Source organism: Hylobates moloch, unplaced genomic scaffold (genome assembly GCF_009828535.3).
Source record: "Hylobates moloch isolate HMO894 unplaced genomic scaffold, HMol_V3 SCAFFOLD_29, whole genome shotgun sequence".
NCBI lineage: Eukaryota > Metazoa > Chordata > Mammalia > Primates > Hylobatidae > Hylobates > Hylobates moloch.
The window spans coordinates 555,163-575,773 of NW_026652304.1; the positions used below are offsets into that span (position 1 = coordinate 555,163).

General features: G+C 37.2%; 1 protein-coding gene across 1 annotated transcript in view; it reads left to right on the forward strand.

The window, feature by feature from the left end:
• LOC116463226 (regulator of G-protein signaling 17) overlaps nucleotides 1–18,352 on the forward strand; it is a 118,266-nt gene extending 99,914 nt beyond the window's left edge. Inside the window, exons 3-5 of the mRNA XM_032146239.2 lie at nucleotides 3,343–3,432; nucleotides 5,306–5,540; nucleotides 17,924–18,352. Of these exons, the coding sequence (XP_032002130.1) occupies nucleotides 3,343–3,432; nucleotides 5,306–5,540; nucleotides 17,924–18,112 (514 nt within the window). The 3' untranslated portion in view covers nucleotides 18,113–18,352. The remainder of the gene's footprint in view (nucleotides 1–3,342; nucleotides 3,433–5,305; nucleotides 5,541–17,923) is intronic.
• Nucleotides 18,353–20,611: the final 2,259 nt, after the last annotated feature.

Here is a 20,611-nt window from a genome sequence, read left to right on the forward strand (position 1 = left end):
AAAAAAAGAAAAAAAGTGTTTCTGTGGGACCCTCAAAACTGTTGATGTGGTATTTTCCTTTTAGGGCTTTCCTCAAACACATATAACGTATATAAGTTGGTCTAGAGCAAATATTTCCAGTGAATTAAAAAACAAAACAAAACAATGCACTACTTGGAGCAGGACCAAGTAGGACAGACATTAGTCAGTATCAAGACAGACAAACTGTTAAGTATTAATCCCTTGTCTATTTTCTCCATTTCTCTTTAACTTAAAATGATATTTTCAGCAGTTCTTGAAAACTGAAACCTTGAAACCCATTTTTTCAGACCAGTAGTAAAGGACAGTTAATAAAAAGGACAATTTGTCTGTTGCCAAAGTTCAATTTCTACAGGGCAAGATTGTGGCCAATATTAGATCAAGAGCTGCACAGTGAACAGTTAAACATTTACTGAATGTCTGTTGTAAGTAGTTTTAGTCCAAATGTGTGTCCATATTTTACCATCTGTAGAAAAGAAAGATGTAAACTCAACCTAATATTTCATAATGATCGCTCTAATATGGTAGCATTTGGGATGTTTGTAAATATCACAGAAACAGATAGAAGAGCCAGAATTCATGTTCAGGAACTCGTGATTCATGCCTGTAGACTCCAGATTTGTTACTCTACAGCAAAGGCACAACGGAGAAAAAATTTCTCAAAGATGTTTAATGAAATGAAGTATACCTGCGTCATGTGTACTGCCTTCTGTGGGACATTGTGTGGAAATGTAATAAAAATAAACTCAAGGAGTTTATTATTTAAGCAAGGAATGAGAGCTGTTTTGCTAGTTGTGTTATAGTGCCTTAATATGTGTTTGCACACACACATAGAAGCTCAATAAAGGTTGGCAGAATGAGTATCAATTTCCTATTTTAAAAAGAGCTGAATAGAATTTACCAAAAAATTGTACATTTTATATATACAGGAAGTTTTACAGAATATTGTCAGCAGTGTATCCCCCCCTTATCCACTTTTCCCATCATGACTGGAAATACCTCGAATTCCAGAGAAGAACTTTTCTTACTCATTAGTGAATCTCCTCTAAAATACTTATCTGGCCTATTTGTATAGCGACACGGAGGACTGAGGTTTCCTAGGCTGTATCAAACCTCAGACACATTCGCAGCACTCACACGCAAATACCTCCAAATTTTATACGCTCTCTCTGAATTCCTCCCCAAAACTACACTACGCTGAAGGCTTTGCTGTCTCTAACCCTGGGACTGCTGCCTCCAGCAGGGGTCTAGTCAATGTGCAGCGGGTCCAAGGGACCATCCGCTCTAGTTTCTGCTCCCCAGAATCCTTTTGGGCTACATTACCTTTCCCTCCATGGTTCTACACCAAAAAACCTGCCCCTGTCCCTAGAAATGGGTAGAGGCAAACTCAGTGTATTTCACTATGAAATCCTATGTTTTGTATGTCCTTTTCCTGACTACAGAATCCTTTTCAATTCCCATTGGGTTCACCTTTTTCCAGTGAGTCTGCTCTCTCCAGTCAGTTTTCCTGTCTAGCCTCACTTTCCATTGTAGATGGGCCCGCTTGTCAGAAATTATTCCCTTTGCTCCGTTCTCTCCGTCCTCACGCTTGCACTTGCGAATGAAAGAATGAATTAAGGAGACACTGTCTTGGTTTTTCTTATCAGACTTTCCAGACTGAGAATAACTGCTTGTTGGGCACCTCTTCCTAAACACTTCCTTTCCACACCAACGATGTTTAGTGACCCTTTGCATTCACATAGTAAGTGGTCTATGACCTCAGTGTCTGTCAGCAGCCATGGTCCATAGTAGGCACTCAGAAATACAGGGTTGTTGAACAGGGTAGGCTTCCAATTCCAACTATGCCACCTATTTAGTGTTCAGTTTTGGGCCAGCCTCCCAGACGGGTCTGCACCTCACTTTGCTCATCTGTAAAATGGGGATAATAATATTAATGGTAAAAGAATGGGCCGGGCGCGGTGGCTCACGCTTGTAATCCCAGCACTTTGGGAGGCCGAGGCGGGCGGATCACGAGGTCAGGAGATCGAGACCACGGTGAAACCCCGTCTCTACTAAAAATACCAAAAAAAAATTAGCCGGGCGTGGTGGCGGGCGCCTGTAGTCCCAGCTACTCGGAGAGGCTGAGGCAGGAGAATGGCATGAACCCGGGAGGCGGAGCTTGCAGTGAGCCGAGATTGCGCCACTGCACTCCAGCCTGGGCGACAGAGTGAGACTCCGTCTCAAAAAAAAAAAAAAAAAAAAAAAAAGAATGGTGCCCAACACATAACAGGCACTAGAAAATCATCATTTCCATTGCCTCTTATTTTGAGTAAGTAAATGAAGGAAGGAACAAATGAGAGATGTTATCTGAACTTCTTGTGCTCTCTGCCAGGCTCTTAAGCTCCTCGGCTTCTAGACAGAGGTATCAGTTGGCTAATTTGGGAGCTCAAATTTTCCCGAGCCACTGAGTTACTCTCCCTACCCTGCTTCTTAGTATCTCCCATGACCTCATCTGTTATTTCTAGTCTACACCTAGAATTTTCGGTGTTCCGCCCTAAAGCACTGCTCAGCTTTAGGGAGCAATTGTCATTGGACAATTCTTATTCTTATTCTTGTTCTGGGCTACTAAAACCTTCGGCATTATCCTCTGTCCTCTATGATGCTGTAGAATTCCCAAACCTATGCCACGCAGACACACACTCCTCCCACCCAATGCTCACCTGTTCCAAATGCTCAGTTACTGGTCTGTCCCTTTCAAGACCTTGGAGATTGATTTACTGGGGTGAAAGGGCAAAAACAAACTCAAATATAAATCCGGTAGCTTGATTTTAGCAATTGAAGGAATGATATTATCGGTAACAATGTAAATTTAGCAAAATCTGTATTAGATTCTGACACATTGTATCTTCTTAGCTCTCAATCGGGGAAAATTAATGGAAAACAGACTATGAATAGAATTAACTAAAAATCAAAATGACATTTTGTTTAAAGAGTAAGGTAATCATATGTGTGTGTGTGTATATACATATATATAATATTAAAGCATTTAATCATATGTCTCAGAAATATTAAGTAATTCAGATTATGTAAAGATGAAGTTGGGATATTTAACAATATCCACTTTTGAGAGTCTGATTTACTTTATAATTTTATTTAAAAATTATTATCTTCCCTTTGACATGGGCTTGCCCATCGTTTTAAAATGGTATTGCTCTTTTATATTTTAAATATTCTCACATAGTTGAATATAAGATCTCCTGTGAAATGTTTCTCCAGAAAAATTTAGTCTTTTCTTCAACTGATTGAATTTCCCTTGACAAAATTAAATATTCTGCTACATTACAGCCTCACTGTGAGGAATGAAGAAAGAGGGGAAAATGCGGGAAGACCCACACACACTACAAAAATGGAGAGTATCCAGGTCCTAGAGGAATGGTGAGTGTGAGAACCACATAGCTATTGTTTCTTGCATTCATATGCCATTTACATCAACTGCGTGCCTAAGTATTACCCCTTGCTCCATGGTACTCTTCAAAATGATTTTGGGAACTGAATGCAAATTCAATCTGGAAGATCTTATTTTGTCATTGCCGTTGCTTTTCAGCAATTTTTCTATTAGCTATGTTAAGTTATTGGCTAAAACATGATCTAAATTTACTTTTCTCTTTAAAAAAAAATAAAGATTGTCATATGCATTAGTACCCAAAATTTCCCTAATTCATTACTTCTCATTTTCGAGAATTTAAGTTTTTCTCTTTATAAGAGAAGTGTCTAAACACACACACAAATGATATGGAATGTCCAAGTGAGTGAACGAGGGCACCCAGCGACTCCTGGTTCCTTTTCCACCAGAGCAGACTCTCCCCACGTGCTTCCTCCCAAACAAGAGGTCCCTATGGACTAAAATCAAAATACAAATAGTCCAGTCATATAATTACAAGTGCTTTCTTTTTCTGCTTTTTATGAGAAGGTTTTAATAATGATGCTTCATGATAATTTTTAAGCTTTTTAAAATTAAAAATTGTTTTAAGTGAATGAGGAAGTGCAGAGATTATGGAACAGTAACAATCTATTTGAAATACCTGGTTAAAAAGGTAGAAATATATACATTTACCTTTATATATGTATTTACCTTTTTATGTGTATATGTATTTACCATATATATATATATGTTTATATATATATAAACATACTTCTTTGGCCAAATGTCTTTTAGGTTGGAAAATTATTAAGTAAATCATTGAACAGGAAAGGAAGATCAGAATCATTTTAACCATAAGACTCGCCAAGCTTCTGTCTTCTACTTCTTTAATGTATAAGCAAGTGGATTAATTACTGGTGGTTTCTGCAGTCACCTAGTCACTAAAAGATCTGTATATAGTTTTAAATTCCCCAATGTCAGTGTCATTATAGAAGCACTCTGCTTCCAATTATAACTCCATTTATGACTAACAATTCGTCCATAACTTTTCATAGAAAAAAAAACTTTTTTTTTTAGAGGCAGGATCTCACTTTGTTGCCTAGCCGGGAGTGCAATGGGATGATAATAGCTCACTGTAACCTGAAGCTCCTGTCTCAAGTGATTCTCCTGCCTCAACTCCCAATTAGCTGGGACTACAGGCACATGCCACCACACCCAGCTAATTTTTAAATTTTTTTTTGCAGAGACAGGACCTTGCTATGTTTCCCAGGCTGACCTCAAACTCCTGGACTCAAGAGATCCTCTCACCTCAGCCTCCCAAAGCACTGGGATTATAGGCATGAACCACCATGCCCAGCAGAAAAATTATTAAAGTTTAGGAAAATATGTGACAAGTGCACACAGTGTATTCTTATTTTAAATCAAGTGACAAATGAAAAAAATGGCCACCGGAGATGAGAAAAAAAAAACTGTATCTTATGGCTGGAAAATTGAAATCCTGATTAGAGGCAAAGAAAAAATTCATGTTGTCCTTAGTCACTTACAGACAGTTTCTATCAACTTGCAACATATTGTTAAAGTTTGAACATTTCCAAGCTTCATTAGGAATGCATGATGACTGCATGCATATTACGTATAGGCCCCTTGCTATTTGAATGCTTGTCTCCCTACATGCCTCTTATGCCTGTGTGAATTTTTGTCAAAACCCTGAAATAACTGATGTAGTCCTGACGGATACTTATTTGCCAGATCAGGCTGGACTGAGTGGCAAAATACTGACCACTAGATGGCAGCAAATTGATAAAATTTCTATCTGCTCCTCTCCTTACCTGGTCTAGCATTCATCACAAAGTTCCCTTTGATCACGGCCCCGTTCTGTCTCTGCAGCCAAAACCCCACTGCAGAGGAAGTCTTGTCCTGGTCTCAAAATTTTGACAAGATGATGAAGGCCCCAGCAGGAAGAAACCTTTTCAGAGAGTTCCTCCGAACAGAATACAGCGAAGAGAACCTACTTTTCTGGCTTGCCTGTGAAGACTTAAAGAAGGAGCAGAACAAAAAAGTAATCGAAGAAAAGGCTAGGATGATATATGAAGATTACATTTCTATACTATCACCAAAAGAGGTAAAAATCTGGAAAACATTGAGGTGGGCTTCCTAAGACCAAGGATAACTGTCAAGGGATGGCTGTCCACATTGGGTAGGGCATGGGATGTGGAGAGGGCAGAAGATTTCACTGGGTAGATAATTCAGCTTCTGTGGGGAGAATTTCCTTGAACACAAGTTTGAAGGCTAGGTTTCCCTACTGTGCTTTGACTGTTTATCTCTAGCTGACTCGTGTGGTAGTTCACTTGCTTTTCAGAACTAACACTAAGGAGCCTGCTTAAACACAATTTGCTGTGACAAACGAAAATGGAAAGAGAGAATGTATTTTAGGGTGGTATTTCGCAAAGCATGACCCCTAGATCATGTGAATGAGAATCACCTGGAGCATTTGTTTAAAAAACAAATTCTTAAGGCCTCACCAGGACTTCTGAATCTGAATTTTTGGAAATAGGACCCAGAAATCTGCACTTTTAACAAGTTTTCCACATACATACTTAGTTGGAAAACCTCTGGTATAGGGACTCAAAAAAAAAATCTGACATGTTTGTTGATGTTTATGATTGAATCTTTACAGAAATGAAAAATGATCCTTGACCACTAATATTCTTAGGTGGGAAATGGAAATTATTTTACTTATTCTAGGTTTTCTGTTATTGAAAGTGCAAGCGTCTTTCCCATTGCCAGAATGTACCTAATCAATAAGCAATACTTCTAGCAACCAAATAGCACTTTTCCATTGACTGTTTAAAACTTAATTTGTTCTTGAGAAGTGTTCCAGCTAACAGAGTTAAAAGCATTTGGTGAAGGAGTGGTTAATAATGTGGCCAGGCCCTTGGAGCCCTGTGTGATGGAGCTCCAGAGGGCTTCAAAGCACTTAGAGAACATAGAGGTTCCTAGAATGTCTTCTCTTTTCCATCCCAGCCTCTTTTTGTCTTTTTTGTTTCTCCTGAACAACTGTGATGTTTACCTTTGCATTTAAATGGCATGCCCCTCTCTTGTGCACCTGAACATTTATGGGCTACAGTCATCTGTTCCTCCTCCAATACTTGGCATGGTCCCAGGCTGCCTTACACTCCTTGCTTTGAGATCTATAAAAGGAATTATTTTATTAACCTCTAAGTTTGGAATGCTACATAAACTATTTCACTTATAATAAGATATACAGTACCTGGGTTATTTAGTTTTTTTTTTATTAGTTAGGTTAAAATGCCATTGGTATTCCAGAGTGCTCCAGGACTATTGTCTCTACAAAATGAGAAACCTTCCAGAATTAGATGTACAAAGGATTGATTTTTTTATTTCCTACGTGAACATGAAAAATGTATTCATAAAAGCAAGGTGGGGAGAGTTTAATAAATGTAATACAATGTGACATCAGTAATAAATGTGTAGCCTCAACACATTTGTTACTGATGTCACACTGTATTTCTAATACTGGTATAATTCTGCATCCTAAAACTACATTCTTCAGGCTTCTGGCCTGCCTCGGATTTTAGTATCTAAACAACTCTACTTGTATTTTATCAGTATAATGATTTTATGCTAATTTTTATTATTTTAAAGTTACTGCATATAGCAAATAAACCAGATGATCCAAATGTGCCCAAATATGTGCTGCTTTTGCCTGTAATTATACAAAATGAGGGTCCTTGGGAAGATTATCTAGCCCATTTCTGCCCCCAAAGTATGTAAGATGTGACATCTTAAAATGATAGTTGTCTAGATTACTTAGTCCATTCCTTTGTGCTATATTTGTAGCATCTTAAAATGATGACTGTTCCATTCTTTTTCAGTGTTAGGAGAAAAAATATTCTCCATACTATGTCCCTTATTTTTACAGTTTCTGTTCTTTAATGTTTAGTTTTTTATGTAAAACATTTTCTTATTATCCACACAGTCCCTGATTTTCTGATGTCACTGATTGATGGAGCTTTGCAAAATACTTAATTTTTTCTCTTTGAGCTATGTTTAGAGTTACTATAGTGATTATTTAAATATAAACTAGTGAGTTTCCATTCTTTTTGCTAAAGTAATAGAGGTTTGTTTTCATCTAATTTTTTTTGAGACGGAGTCTCACTGTGTCACCCAGGCTGTAGTGCAGTGGCACGATCTCAGCTCACTGCAACCTCCACCTCCTGGGTTCAAGCGAATCTCCTGCCTCAGCCTCCCGAGTAGCTGGGATTACAGGCACCCGCCAACATGCCGGGCTAATTCCTGTATTTTTAGTGGTGACAGGGTTTCACCATATTGGCCAGGCTGCTCTGGAACTCCTGACCTCAAGTGACCTGCCTGCCCTCAGCCTCCCAAAGTGCTGGGATTACGGGTGTGAGCCACTGCGCCTGGCCGTTTTCACCTAATTTCTTTCTTTTGAACACAAGTTTCACCAGAAAGTCACTAAAATCTCATTTCCTGATCAAGAACATGACCTTTCCAGAATGACATACACTAATGTTTAGTGTCGTAACCATATTTACTCTCTCCTTTATGTTTCCTAATACCCATATTTTGGCCACTACCCGTTCTTTAATGTCCTCAAAATATCACAGAGAGAAACAGAGACAGAGGTGAATTTCAAATTGCTCTAATTTTGCCAACTTGTAATTAACTCTTGATATAGAAATTAATACACCATTGAAGTTCCATTGTTTAGCCAGCTGATTTCTATCCTGTCAGCAGAGTAATTAAATTTGATCATTGTTTAATGGCAAAAACAAATAAGCAAAAGTAGATATTTTCAGTTATAAAAGATAATTGTTAAAAAGCTATGTTTTAAACCAAGGTATCCTGTTCATTGACTCGACTCATGTGCAAAAAGTCATCCATTTCTAATCAGCCACAATACATTACTAACTTACATCAAGTTACCACTCTTCAGATTTTGTTTTCTAACATTGGAGAGAGCACATGTCAGATCGAGAGAGCCCTGCTTATACCGGAATTAGAGCACTGGACTAATATTCAGGTGCACAGGATTTTAATCCTGCCTTTGCGACATCCCAGTTGTGTGGCCTGGGATAAATCACTTTACCTCTCTGAGTCTCAACATTCAGTTCATTTGTTTACAAAAATAACAATAAAAATAAGCACAGAAACTAATAAACCAAATGCATGACGGCAACTGTAAGGCTATGAAGCTATTGAAAAGGTTGGTTAGGCCGTTCTGGGCTTTCTACCTCTGAAATTCTGTACATGTTTCTATGTATTCAGAGTATTTGTGTTACTACTTCATCCTCTCCACCTAATGGCATAGCTTATCCATCATGGTCCTCCTTACTGCTGTCCCCACACTGAGCCTCAGAATCTATTTAAACACAGTACTCAAGGCAGTTAATACCAATCTGAGTTCCTACCTATTTCTCATTTTGAGGCTAGACAATCTGGGCTTTCTACCTCTGAAATTCTATGCATGTTTCTACTTATTCAGAATATTTTTAAAAAACATGAACATTTGAATCATTATAAAATGGTAATGACTAAAAATTGTCATGATTTTACTATTAAACAGAAGGCCATTTTTCTTCACTAGACTTTTATTTCACCTTAATTTGATTGCCTATTTGTGTTCCTCTTTGTTAAATATAGAAAAACAACTACATTTTAAAAATTATTTATATATAGACAACTTTTTCCCTTAATGAAACTATTGAAGTCAATGTGCTAAAAATTACGTTACCTTATTTTAAGAATATGTTTTATGCATTTGTAATAATTTGAGCATTATGTTATAAAATAAGAGATATTACCGGGTGCGGTGGCTCACGCCTGTAATCCCAGCACTTTGGGAGGCCAAGATGGGTGGATTACAATGTCAGGCATTTGAGACCAGCCTGGCCAACATAGTGAAACCCTGTCTCTACTAAAAATACAAAAAATTAGCCAGGTGTGGTGGTGGGTGCCTGTAATCCCAGCTACTTGGGAGGCTGAGGCAAGAGAATCACTTGAACCTGGGAGGCGGAGGTTGCAGTGAGCCAAGATCATGCCACTGCACTCCAGCCTGGGCAAAAGTGTGACTCTGTCTCTCTCTCTCTCTGTCTCTCTCTCTCTCTCTCTCTCTATATATATATATACATATTTTAAAAAGATATTTGCAATTAGGAGGTGACATAACTTCTGTTCTTGGTATAATGTGCATTTTATGAAGGAAAAGGCCAAACTAAAAAAAAAAACAACTAGAAATTTACACATTTGTTTTAAAAAGTAAATTTTTTTAAAAGTGATATCTTCAAGGGCAAAACAAATGAAGATAATAAAGAGGCCTTTAAGCCTAATAGTAGACTTGCTCCACGTAGCGGATTTTGGTGGCAGCTTATATTAATTAATGGAAGGATGTGTTAGGCCAATCTTGCATTGCTATAAAGAAATACCTAAAACTGGGTAATTTATAAAGAAAAGTGGTTTAATTGGCTCACAGTTCTGCAGGCTTCACAGGAAGCATGGTGCTGGCATCAGCTCAGCTTCTAGGGAGGCCTCAGGAAGCTTATAATCATGGCATAAGATGAAGGGGGAGCAAGTACATCACATGGGCAAAGCAGGAGCAAGGGGTGGGGAAGTGCCACTCACTTTTAAATAACCAGATCTCGCAAGAATTCACTCACTATCACAAGGACAGTACCAAGAAGATGGTGCTAAACCATTCATGAGAAATCTGCCCCCATGAACCAGTCATCTCCCACCAGGCCCCATCTCCAACACTGGGGATTACATTTCAACCTGTGATTAGGGTGGGAACAAACATCCAAACGATATCGAAAGACAAACCTAGCAAAATAAATAACTTGGATAAAAAATCTACTTAGAGGCTCTTATCAACTGTAAACAGCATTAAGCTACTGAAAAAAGAAATAACTATAAATCCTTCAACAAATATCAGACATTTATCTGAATTGAAGAAAACTGTGGTCCAGTTATGTAGAAATCTGCCTAATGATGGCGTTGTCGTTACCAGGACTATAAACTGGATCTGTCACTTACCATCTGTGAGCCACTTAGCAGCTCACTTTAGCGCGCTGGAACCTCCACGTCCTAGTGTTATGAATGAAGTCATGGAGGAAGCCCAAAAACCCACGAAATCTGTGATGTTCAAGCTCTGGGGAATGGTAATTGTAATCGTAGTAGGAGTTTGCTTTTTCTGATTTCTCTAACTTCCCAGTTACCATCTGAGAGAAAAAAGTAATAGACCTATCTGAACACCAGAATTATCTACAAAATAATGCTTATGTGATAGACATGCAGATTCTGTGTGTCCAGGTAGATATGTCTTTAAGTGAAATTATGTGAATTTAGCACATTCAATGATTTAAGTCAGTTTTTCTAAACAGAACTCACTTGACTGTATTTTCCTAAATGTATTTTTTATGCACGCATATTATCATTCAAAAAATATTTATTGACTATTTCCTATGAGCCAAGCACTGGGCTAGATGTTGGGGATATGATGATAAACAAGAGACACTGGCCGATCCCTTAATGGAGCTTACATTTTAGGAAGACAGACAAATCTTGTTGAAGTAAGTAACTAAAAATTGTGATGGGCTGGAGACTGAATTAGATGGAATAGAAGTAGTCAAGTAAGGTCACTCTGAGAAGGTAAAATTCAAGTTGATGCAAAAGCCAAACACATTGGGTTTGATCAAGATGATGTCATAATTATGATCAATTATTATTAATTACTTTACATTGGCTTCATTATTGGCACAGTGGTCTTGCCTATATTATTACAGCCTGAGTCTCACAACAATCTTTCAGCCACGAGGACAGATGGTACCACTTTACAGCAAAAGAAACTGATTCTCAAAGAGGTGAAATGAATGTCTGAGGAAATTATAAATATATCTGGTAGAGATAGAATGCAGGCCCAAGATCTTCTGATTCCAAATGTGGTGCTTTTCCAAATACACCATGCTGACTAATTTTTCCATTGCCTAATATTTTCTTCCTGATGTTACCTTAGATTTCTATAAACCCAACCGTAAAACTTCACACATGATGAGAAATAGCAACCTTAACCACAGGCCTGAACCCTCCCCTAGACCAGCAGGATATACTTTCCTATCATCCAGACACCACCAAGAGTATTACATTACAGTTTACCCTACCAATAATCTTTGTTCTAAGAGAGAAATTCGAACAATTGGTCTTATTTGCAATGTGTAATTATTTTCAGGAAAAATAACAAGCACAAAATAAAATGTGACTAAATGTACACAAAGTAAAAGTTAAAATTGACAGGAGGATCACGTATTCTTTAGATTTATGAAATTTAACATAGGAATACCAAATTTAGTTCAAATTAAAAGCAGAAAAGAAAATTTCCAGTGGCAGATGTTATCATTGGTAAAATTTGATATGGACTTATAAAGGGAAAAATAATCAGAATTTTACTTGGAAAGGAATTCTAAATAAAGAAACTTCAGTAACAGTAAAAATAAGAGAGAAAAATGGAGAAAACACTTGGATGTGATACATGAAAAACATTGTTCAGGGATTTAATAACATAAAGAAAGGTTGTCTACGGAGAAAAAGACTTTCAGTGAAAATTCATTATTCTTGTATAATTATGCCAAAATATACATAGGATCAAATTTTCCCTTGCATCTTGATGACTGGAATAAAAAGGCAGGGTCAAAAGTTGGTGTACTCCCTTTCAGCAGTGCTAACCTACCTTCATGTCCTCCTTCAATGAATAGGAAATCTAGTAAGATTAACCAGGGTATATGACTCAGTTTAACCCAGATTTTCCCAAGCCACACTAACAAGATTTCTCTGTCTTCCTTCTCCTCGCTTTACCTCCATACTTTTGTTGAACACTTCGCTCTCGTGACTTTTTGCTTGCAAGTCCCTTGCTTTTCTGCCTCCCTGTCTTCTACTCCCTGTGGGAATGAATGCTTCCAAGTTCACCAAGACCTATTGCAAAGTCACTTGTGTGTTTTTAAAACTTCAGTTGCTATGGCTCAACATTGCCGGACTTTTCAGCACTGCTAAAACTGCCAGTTAAATTCGGTCAAACCTATCATGCTGCCTGTGTCCCGTCTCACAAGGGTAGTGCTTTTGTGCTATAAATTCTGTTATTGCTGGAATGCACTCTTCCCTCTATGTGGCCTGAGATAAGAGGAGACACGCATTGCCTGAGGATAGCTCTTATCTTGTGCTACTCAACTTTCTCTTCCCTTAGGATGAGTTCTTTACAGGAAATTCCTCAGTCCCTCATGCAATGGAGCCCAGATAAGATGGCTTTAGAAGCCATCCAGACACACCTGAATCCTAGGGTGACTGTGGCCCAGGCCCAACTGGGATCCACCACTAATACCTTGTATTATAGATGATCCACATTCTGAAGCACAAAGATGCCACAAGATGAAACAATAGATTGTTATCCCCATGGGGTTTATCCTTATTATTTGACCTCGCTACACTTCTTTTGACTGATCGACAGCCTTTTCAGACAAACAACCTGATATTAAGGTAAATATTTTATTCTTTAAATAGAAATAGCAAATGCATTTTTGTTATAGATTACTAAATATTGAACTGTATGACTTTACAATATTTCAATACTGTTTTTAGCTTGCAAAAAAAATGAAAAATTAAACAATGAGGACATAAGCCATTTAAGTTTATTTGTCTTAAGATAATAATATGATTCCATCTACTGAGAAGAAACCTTTACACTATATTTAATGATACTACTATTTAAGAAGTAAATGACCCCCCTTTTTTTAATCTCTAATGTAAGGTTTCCTGCTCTATTGAAACAAAAAGTTTTCTCAAGTTTGAAAGAAAACAGAGGGGTGTGTTTGGTAAGAATTTACCTTACCATAACGTGATGTTTCAGAATAAGATAAATCAGTTTATCTCAGTTTAAACTCCAGTGTCAGCATTTCTCTCTGGCAGATAAATGCAAAAATATATTTTTAGATAAAATAAAAACGTTGGGGAAAAATATTCTGTGCTTTCTAAAATTACTTTGTACTTGATAGTGACCTCATGTGGTAATAACAGAAAATAAAAACTGAACAATTCATTTCCAGAACATTTTTATTTTTAAAGAATTCCCAACAAAGACAAATGTGTAGTTCAGTCAAGTAATGCTTTTTAGGCTTGCTTCAGCAATACTGCAGGTTCAGTTACAGACAACCACAATAAAGCAAATATCACAAAACAAGTTGCACGAATATTTTGGCTTCCCAATGCATATAAAAGATATGCTTGGCTCGGCGTGGTGGCTCACGCCTGTAATCCCAGCACTTTGGGAGGCCAAGGCGGGCGGATCATAAGGTCGGGAGATCGAGACCATCCTGGCTAACACGGAGAAACCCCGTCTCTACTAAAAATACAAAAAATTAGCCCGGCGTAGTGGCGCCTGTAGTCCCAGCTACTCGGGAGGCTGAGGCAGGAGAATGGCGTGAACTCGGGAGGCGGAGCTTGCAGTGAGTCTTGATCGCGCCGCTGCGCTCCAGCCTGGGCGGCAGAGCGAGACTCAAAAAAAAACAAAAAAAAGATATGCTTATACTATACTGTAGTCATAGTATAAACAATACTTGGCAATAGCATAGCAACAGCATTATGTCTTAAAAATGTTTATACCTTAATTTTAAAATACCTTATTGATAAAAACTGCTAGCAGTCATCTGAGCTTTTAGAGAGTCATAATCTTTTTGCTGGTGGAGAGAGGGTCTTGCTTCGACATTGATGGCTGCTGACTCATCAGGCTGGTATTGCTGAAGGTTGGGGTGGCTGTGGCAATTTATTCAAATAAGACAACAATGAAGTTTGCCACATCGATTGACTTCCTTTCATAAAAGATTTCTCTATAGCATGTAATGCTATTTGGTAGCATTTTGCCCACAGTAGAGCTTCTTTCAAAATAGGAGTCAATCCTCTCAAACCCTGCTGCTGCTTTATCAACTAAGTTTATGTAATCTAAATCCTTTGTTGTCATTTCAACAATGTTCACAGCATCTTCACCAGGAATAGATTCCATCTCAAGAAACCACTTTCTTTGCTCATCTATAAGAAGCAATCCCCCATTCTTTAGAGTTTTATCATGAAATTGGAGCAATCAGTCCCATCCTCAGGCTCCACTTCTAATTCTAGTTCTATTACCATTTCCACCACATCTGCAGTTAGTTCCTCCACTGAAGTCTTGAACTCCTCAAAATCATCCAGGAGGGTTGGAATCAACTTTTTCTAAATTCCTGTTAATGTTGATATTTTGACCTCCTTCGATGAATCACAAATGTTCTTAATGACTAGAATGGTGAATTCTTTCCAGAAGGTTTTTCATTTGCTTTGCCTAGATCTATCAGAGGAATCACTATGGCGGTGATAGCTTTATGAAATGTATTTCTTTGCTTTTTTTTGAGACGGGGTCTCACTCTGTGGCCCAGGCTGGAGTGCAGTGGCGCGATCAAGACTCACTGCAAGCTCCGCCTCCCAGGTTCACGCCATTCTCCTGCCTCAGCCTCCCGAGTAGCTGGGACTACAGGCACCCACCACCACACCTGGCTAATTTTTCGTATTTTTAGTAGAGACGGGGTTTCACCGTGTTAACCAGGATGGTCTCGATCTCCTGACCTCGTGATCCACCCACTCCAGCTTCCCAAAGTGCTGGGATTACAGGCATGAGCCACCGTGCCTGGCCTCTGAAATGTATTTCTTAAATAATACTTGTGAGTTCAAATTACTTCTTGATCCATGGGCTGCAGAATGGATGCTGTGTTAGCAGGCATGAAAACAATACTAATTTCCTTGTGCATCTTCATCAAAGCTCTTGGATGAGCAGGAGCATTGTCAATGAGCAGCAGAACTTTAAAAGGCATCTTTTCTTCTTTGAGCAGTAGGGCTCGACAGTGGGCTTAAAACATCCAGTAAGACATGCTATAAACAGATGTGCTGTCATCTAGGCTTTGTTGTTCCATTTATACTTCACAGGCAGAGTAGATTTAGCATAATTCTTAAGGGCTCTAGGATTTACAGAATGGTAAATAAGCATTCGTATCAGTTTAAAGTTACCAGTTAGTATTAGCCCTTAACAACAGAGTCAGCCTGTCCTTGAATCTTTGAAATCAGGCATTGACTTCTCTCTGGCTCTGAAAGTCCTAGATAGCATCTTCTTCCAGTATAAGGCTGTTTTGTCTATATTGAAAACCTGCTGTTTAGTGTAGCCACCTCCATCAATTATCTTAGCTGGATCTTCTGAATAAATTACTGCAGTTTCTACATCAGCCATTTGCTGCTTCACCTTGAACTTTTATGTTATGGAGATAACTTCTTTCCCTAAACCTCATGAACCAACCTCTGTGAGCTTCAAACTTTTCTTACACAGCTTCCTTACCTCTCTCAGTCTTCACAGAATTGAAGAGAGTTAGGACCTTGCTCTGGATTAGGTTTCGGCTTAAGGGAATGTTGTGACTTGTTTGATCTTCTGTCCAGACCACTCAGACTTTTTACATTTCAGCAACAGGCTGTTTTGCTTTCTTACTCACATGTTCACTGGAGTAGCACTTTTAATTTCCTTTGAGAACATTTCCTTTGCATACACAACTTGGCTAACTTTCAAAAGAGGCCCAGCTTTTGGCCAGTCTCAGCTTTCAACATGCCTTCCTCACTAAGTTTAACTAACCATTTCTTAGCTTTTTATTTAATGTGACAGATGTGTGAATCTTCCTTTCACTGAAACACTTAGAGGCCACTGGCGGGTTATTAATTGGCCTAATTTCAATATTGCTTTCTCTGTGGGAAATAGGGAGGCCTGAGGAGAGGGAGAAAGATGTGGGAATGGCAGTTCAGTGGAACAGTCAGTATACACACCATAGTCATCAATTAAAAATTAATTAAGTCTTATATGGGCATGGTTCATGGCCTCCTAAAACAATTGCAAGAGTAACAACAAAGGTCACTGATCACAGATCACCTTAAAATATATAATAATGATGAAAATTGTGAAATATTATGGGAACTACCAAAATGTGACACAGAGACACAGAGTGAGCACACGCTATTGGAAAAATGGTGCCAGTCGACTTGCTTGACACAGGATTGCCATAAGCCTTCAATTTGTAACAAACTCAGTATCTGCGAGAAACTAAATAAAGGGAAGCACAGTAAAATGAGGTGTCCCTCTATGAGTTGGTCTGGCTAAGCCACAGATATGTAGTCTGGATTGCCATCTCCCAACAAATCTGGTAGCCATCCCTGGGGTGTCGCAATCAACCCAATTCCATGTGGTCTATTGAGCTCAGGAAGCTGGGGACACTGGATGGAATAGGAGAGGCTTCAATAAGAGACTGTCTTAGTTCCCAGACTTCATCCAAACAGTGGTGGGAAAAGAAGCCAGACTAAAAGGCATTTGCAGAATGCTTATGACAACACATTTAAATATAAATATGGAAGGTTTGTATGTGAATATATCATGAAATAACTATGGTTCACAGGTCCTATTCCTTGCTAAATAGTGAGGATCGAGGAAAACAATCTGGACTCTGAGTGGTTGTTTACCACTTGCAGGGTTGTTCTAACATGGTGTTTCAGCGCAGGGCTTTAGTTCTGTTCCTCCAACCATGCCCTTATTGCCAAGGGCCCTTTTGCCCATTTCCCTTTCTAACGCGTTTTACCAGTTCCAAGAGGATTCGCATTTAGTGAGGAAGTGGGAAAATCCTAAATCATTGCAGAATTTAATTTCTGTACACTTTTCAAATAACACTGTATTGATTATCTTAATGGTTATTCTGCATTCCTATTCCTATTTCTTCTCTCAAAGATCTCACTCCAAGCAATTGATCTGCTTCATCGTTAGTAAGAGGTCTTTGGATGTATAAGGATGTTTGCTAGTCCTTGCCAGGTAGATGTGAGACATGAAGCATACCTGCTCATTGCATGCCCTGCCTCGCTCTTGGTTTCCTACTTTTGACACAGTAGGACTTGTTAGGATATGAAACTGTGGGGAGTTGGCATTTTATGTGCATGTTAATTTTTGCCAGGGAACTCTTCTGCCAGTAGATTTTTATCTTCTTATCAATATTGCCAACCTCCCCCAGTCACAGAATAGGAGGAGGTGAATTCATATTCTGGCTAGGAAATTTCTGGTATCTCAACCATGATTAGAAATTGTCAAAAACTCCTGAATGAATGCATAGAAACTATAAAACCAAGTAAGCAAAGGCATCTGTAAACTAAATTTCTGGTTTAAAAGACTTAATTGGATTTTTTTTTTTTGTTTATTTAGTGCAAATTTTGAAGGAGAAAAGTACATAAGGTTGTGTAGTCTCAAAAGATGAACTCAAGACTTTTGGTAGTTGGATTTGCTCTTTAAAGTTTCTCTAAAATGTCACAAACCTACAGTTACTTAATTGAGGTCTTTTGAAAAAAATATTATTTAATGTATTTGCTCTTGTTTCTTTTTAGGTCAGTCTTGATTCTCGAGTTAGAGAGGTGATCAATAGAAATCTGTTGGATCCCAATCCTCACATGTATGAAGATGCCCAACTTCAGATATATACTTTAATGCACAGAGATTCTTTTCCAAGGTTTTTGAACTCTCAAATTTATAAATCATTTGTTGAAAGTACTGCTGGCTCTTCTTCTGAATCTTAATGTTCATTTAAAAACAATCATTTTGGAGGGCTGAGATGGGAAATAAAAGTAGTTAAATAACATCAGAAACTGAGTTCCTGGAGAACTACAGTTTAGCATTCCTCAGGCTACTGTGAAAACACAACCGTTATGGTCTTTGTCTCCATTTTTATCAAGGTTTTCCATGGTTAAGTTTGGAGAAAATACCACACAAAACAATGAATTGCCAAATTGTTTGTTTTATTCAACACTCATTCTACTTGCAAGCAAAGTGTATTTGTAGTCCTATGAACAGTCTCCTCGTGTATTTCCAGAGACTGCATGTGCAAAGTAAAATGCTTCATTTGCCACATAGTTGTTGTAATATTTAATCCAATAGCATAACTTATATCTGTATTTAAGGACTTTTGTGCAATATGGTCTTAAGAAATAATTGCCAAAAAAATCGGCCATGGTTTGCATTTTTTAACATAATCTAAGACAGAAAAAAGCAATTTTTACTATGTAACAATGGTATTCAACATTCTATATACTGTGTTTAGTACACTAATTTTGAAGCCAATATTTCTGTACATGAAAAAGAGCTATTTATCTCTGTTTGTTGGAAAATCCTAATTGGGATTCCTCTGGTTGTTCGCTGCCAAAACTGTGGCATTTTCATTACAGGAGAGTTTACTATGCTAAAAGCAAAAAACAAAAAAAAGGAAGAAGAAAAAAAAGCACAAAACAATTTGAAGATATCCTATCTCAATGACAAATCAAAGAGTGATATTGCTTTTAATTGTAATAGAAGAAAATGAATTTATGTATATATCAGATGTCCAATACTGTAATTAATTTATTAAAGACTGGCTCTCCAGTTTTAAAATGGTTGTGTAAAGTTATGTACTTCAGCAAGAAAAAAATAATAATAAGCTCGATAACTTAGTTTTGGAATATAAAGAAAAGGACTTAATAAAGGAATGCCTACATGTAGCATTGTAAAACATTTTGATGAATAGCATCTGTCCTGTGGCATATTTTCCTTGAAAGTGAAATCCAATGAAAAGCTAAGTTTTTACCAGGAAAAGTTTTATAAGGGTTATGAAGAAAATAATTCTCTACTTCAGACCTTAACTGTTTTCACATAATATCTTAAGGATGACATTTTAAAGATGTTTAAACCAAACTGTTAGTTTTCATCCATCATTAAAAGGCAGTACAGTGCTCAAATCTTCCAGCTGCCATATTATTTTTCATAAGTACACTAAATCTTTATGACAAAACACTTGCCTGACATTGTCATGTACTTCTGACCTTCAAGGAAACAATATTCTGTCATGCACAAAAGTGATAATTAAAATAATCAGCGTCATATTTATATCAAAGTGTTACATTTGAATATTAATATCCCCTGAAGACTATTTTTTAATATTAAACTGAATGAATATAATACTGAGTAACCTAAAATGAAAGTTTTAAAAAGATTTATATCCACTGAGAACACTGGCCTTATATTAAGGATGATATTACAGTTACAGGTTTTCTTTGTCATTTTTTTAACTACCTCTCATTTTTTAATTTATTAAACATATTTTTTAAAAAAACAGATTTGGGGGTTTCTTTTTAAATTTATTTTACTTGAAAGGTTGGCATCGTAAGTTTCTTTTTCCATAAACTTAAAACATTTCAAAAATTGTTTTTTTAAGCAAGTATGATTTTCTAATTTATATAGAATTCAGGAGACATGAATAAAAGGGCTATTATCTATTCCCTATGCAAATATTTTAACTGTTGCAGTGTTTGACAAAATGGGATTTTTAAAAAATTGCAGAGTAGAAAACAAAATATTCTGTTTACACTGGCGTTGCTGACTATCCTACCATATTCAGCACTTTTAAATGTTATTTATGAAAATGTAGTTAAAATGCAAGATAGAAAATATTTATAATAATCATTTCTTTTAACAAATGCCTGTGTTTTCTGAAAGTGTTAGTGTGTTAAGACATATTTTATTCATGTCATTTAAATACTATTTGAATAACAGTTTTCAGTAATATGTTGAAAAAAAGATAGCTATGAAGATGTTTACAAAAAGTCATATTTTTTCCTAAAGAGTAAAGAAAAACCTAAAAGAATCATCACTTCTATTGTGAAGTTCTATTGTTCCTAAATTATTTAATTTTTTTCTTGCTTAGAATTGTTTATTATGCTACTATGATATATACACATGTATGGTGTAGTATCATATTTGTTTCTGTGTTTGAGGCACAACAAATTGGTGCACATGACTAGAAAATATGTAATATAGTGTGATACACTGCATGCATCAATCTTTTTAAATGTAGACTTTATATTCTCGTTGTTACTATATATGATGGTGACCTGCTAGTCATAAGTTATCTTTATAAGATACTTTGGACTATTAGATGAATTGTCTGTTTGACAATATCTTTAATATTTTACCAAATGTAAAAGATAAGGGCCCTTATAAAGAGTCCTAATCTCTAACCTGGGCATTTGTAGAACACAGATTTTAAA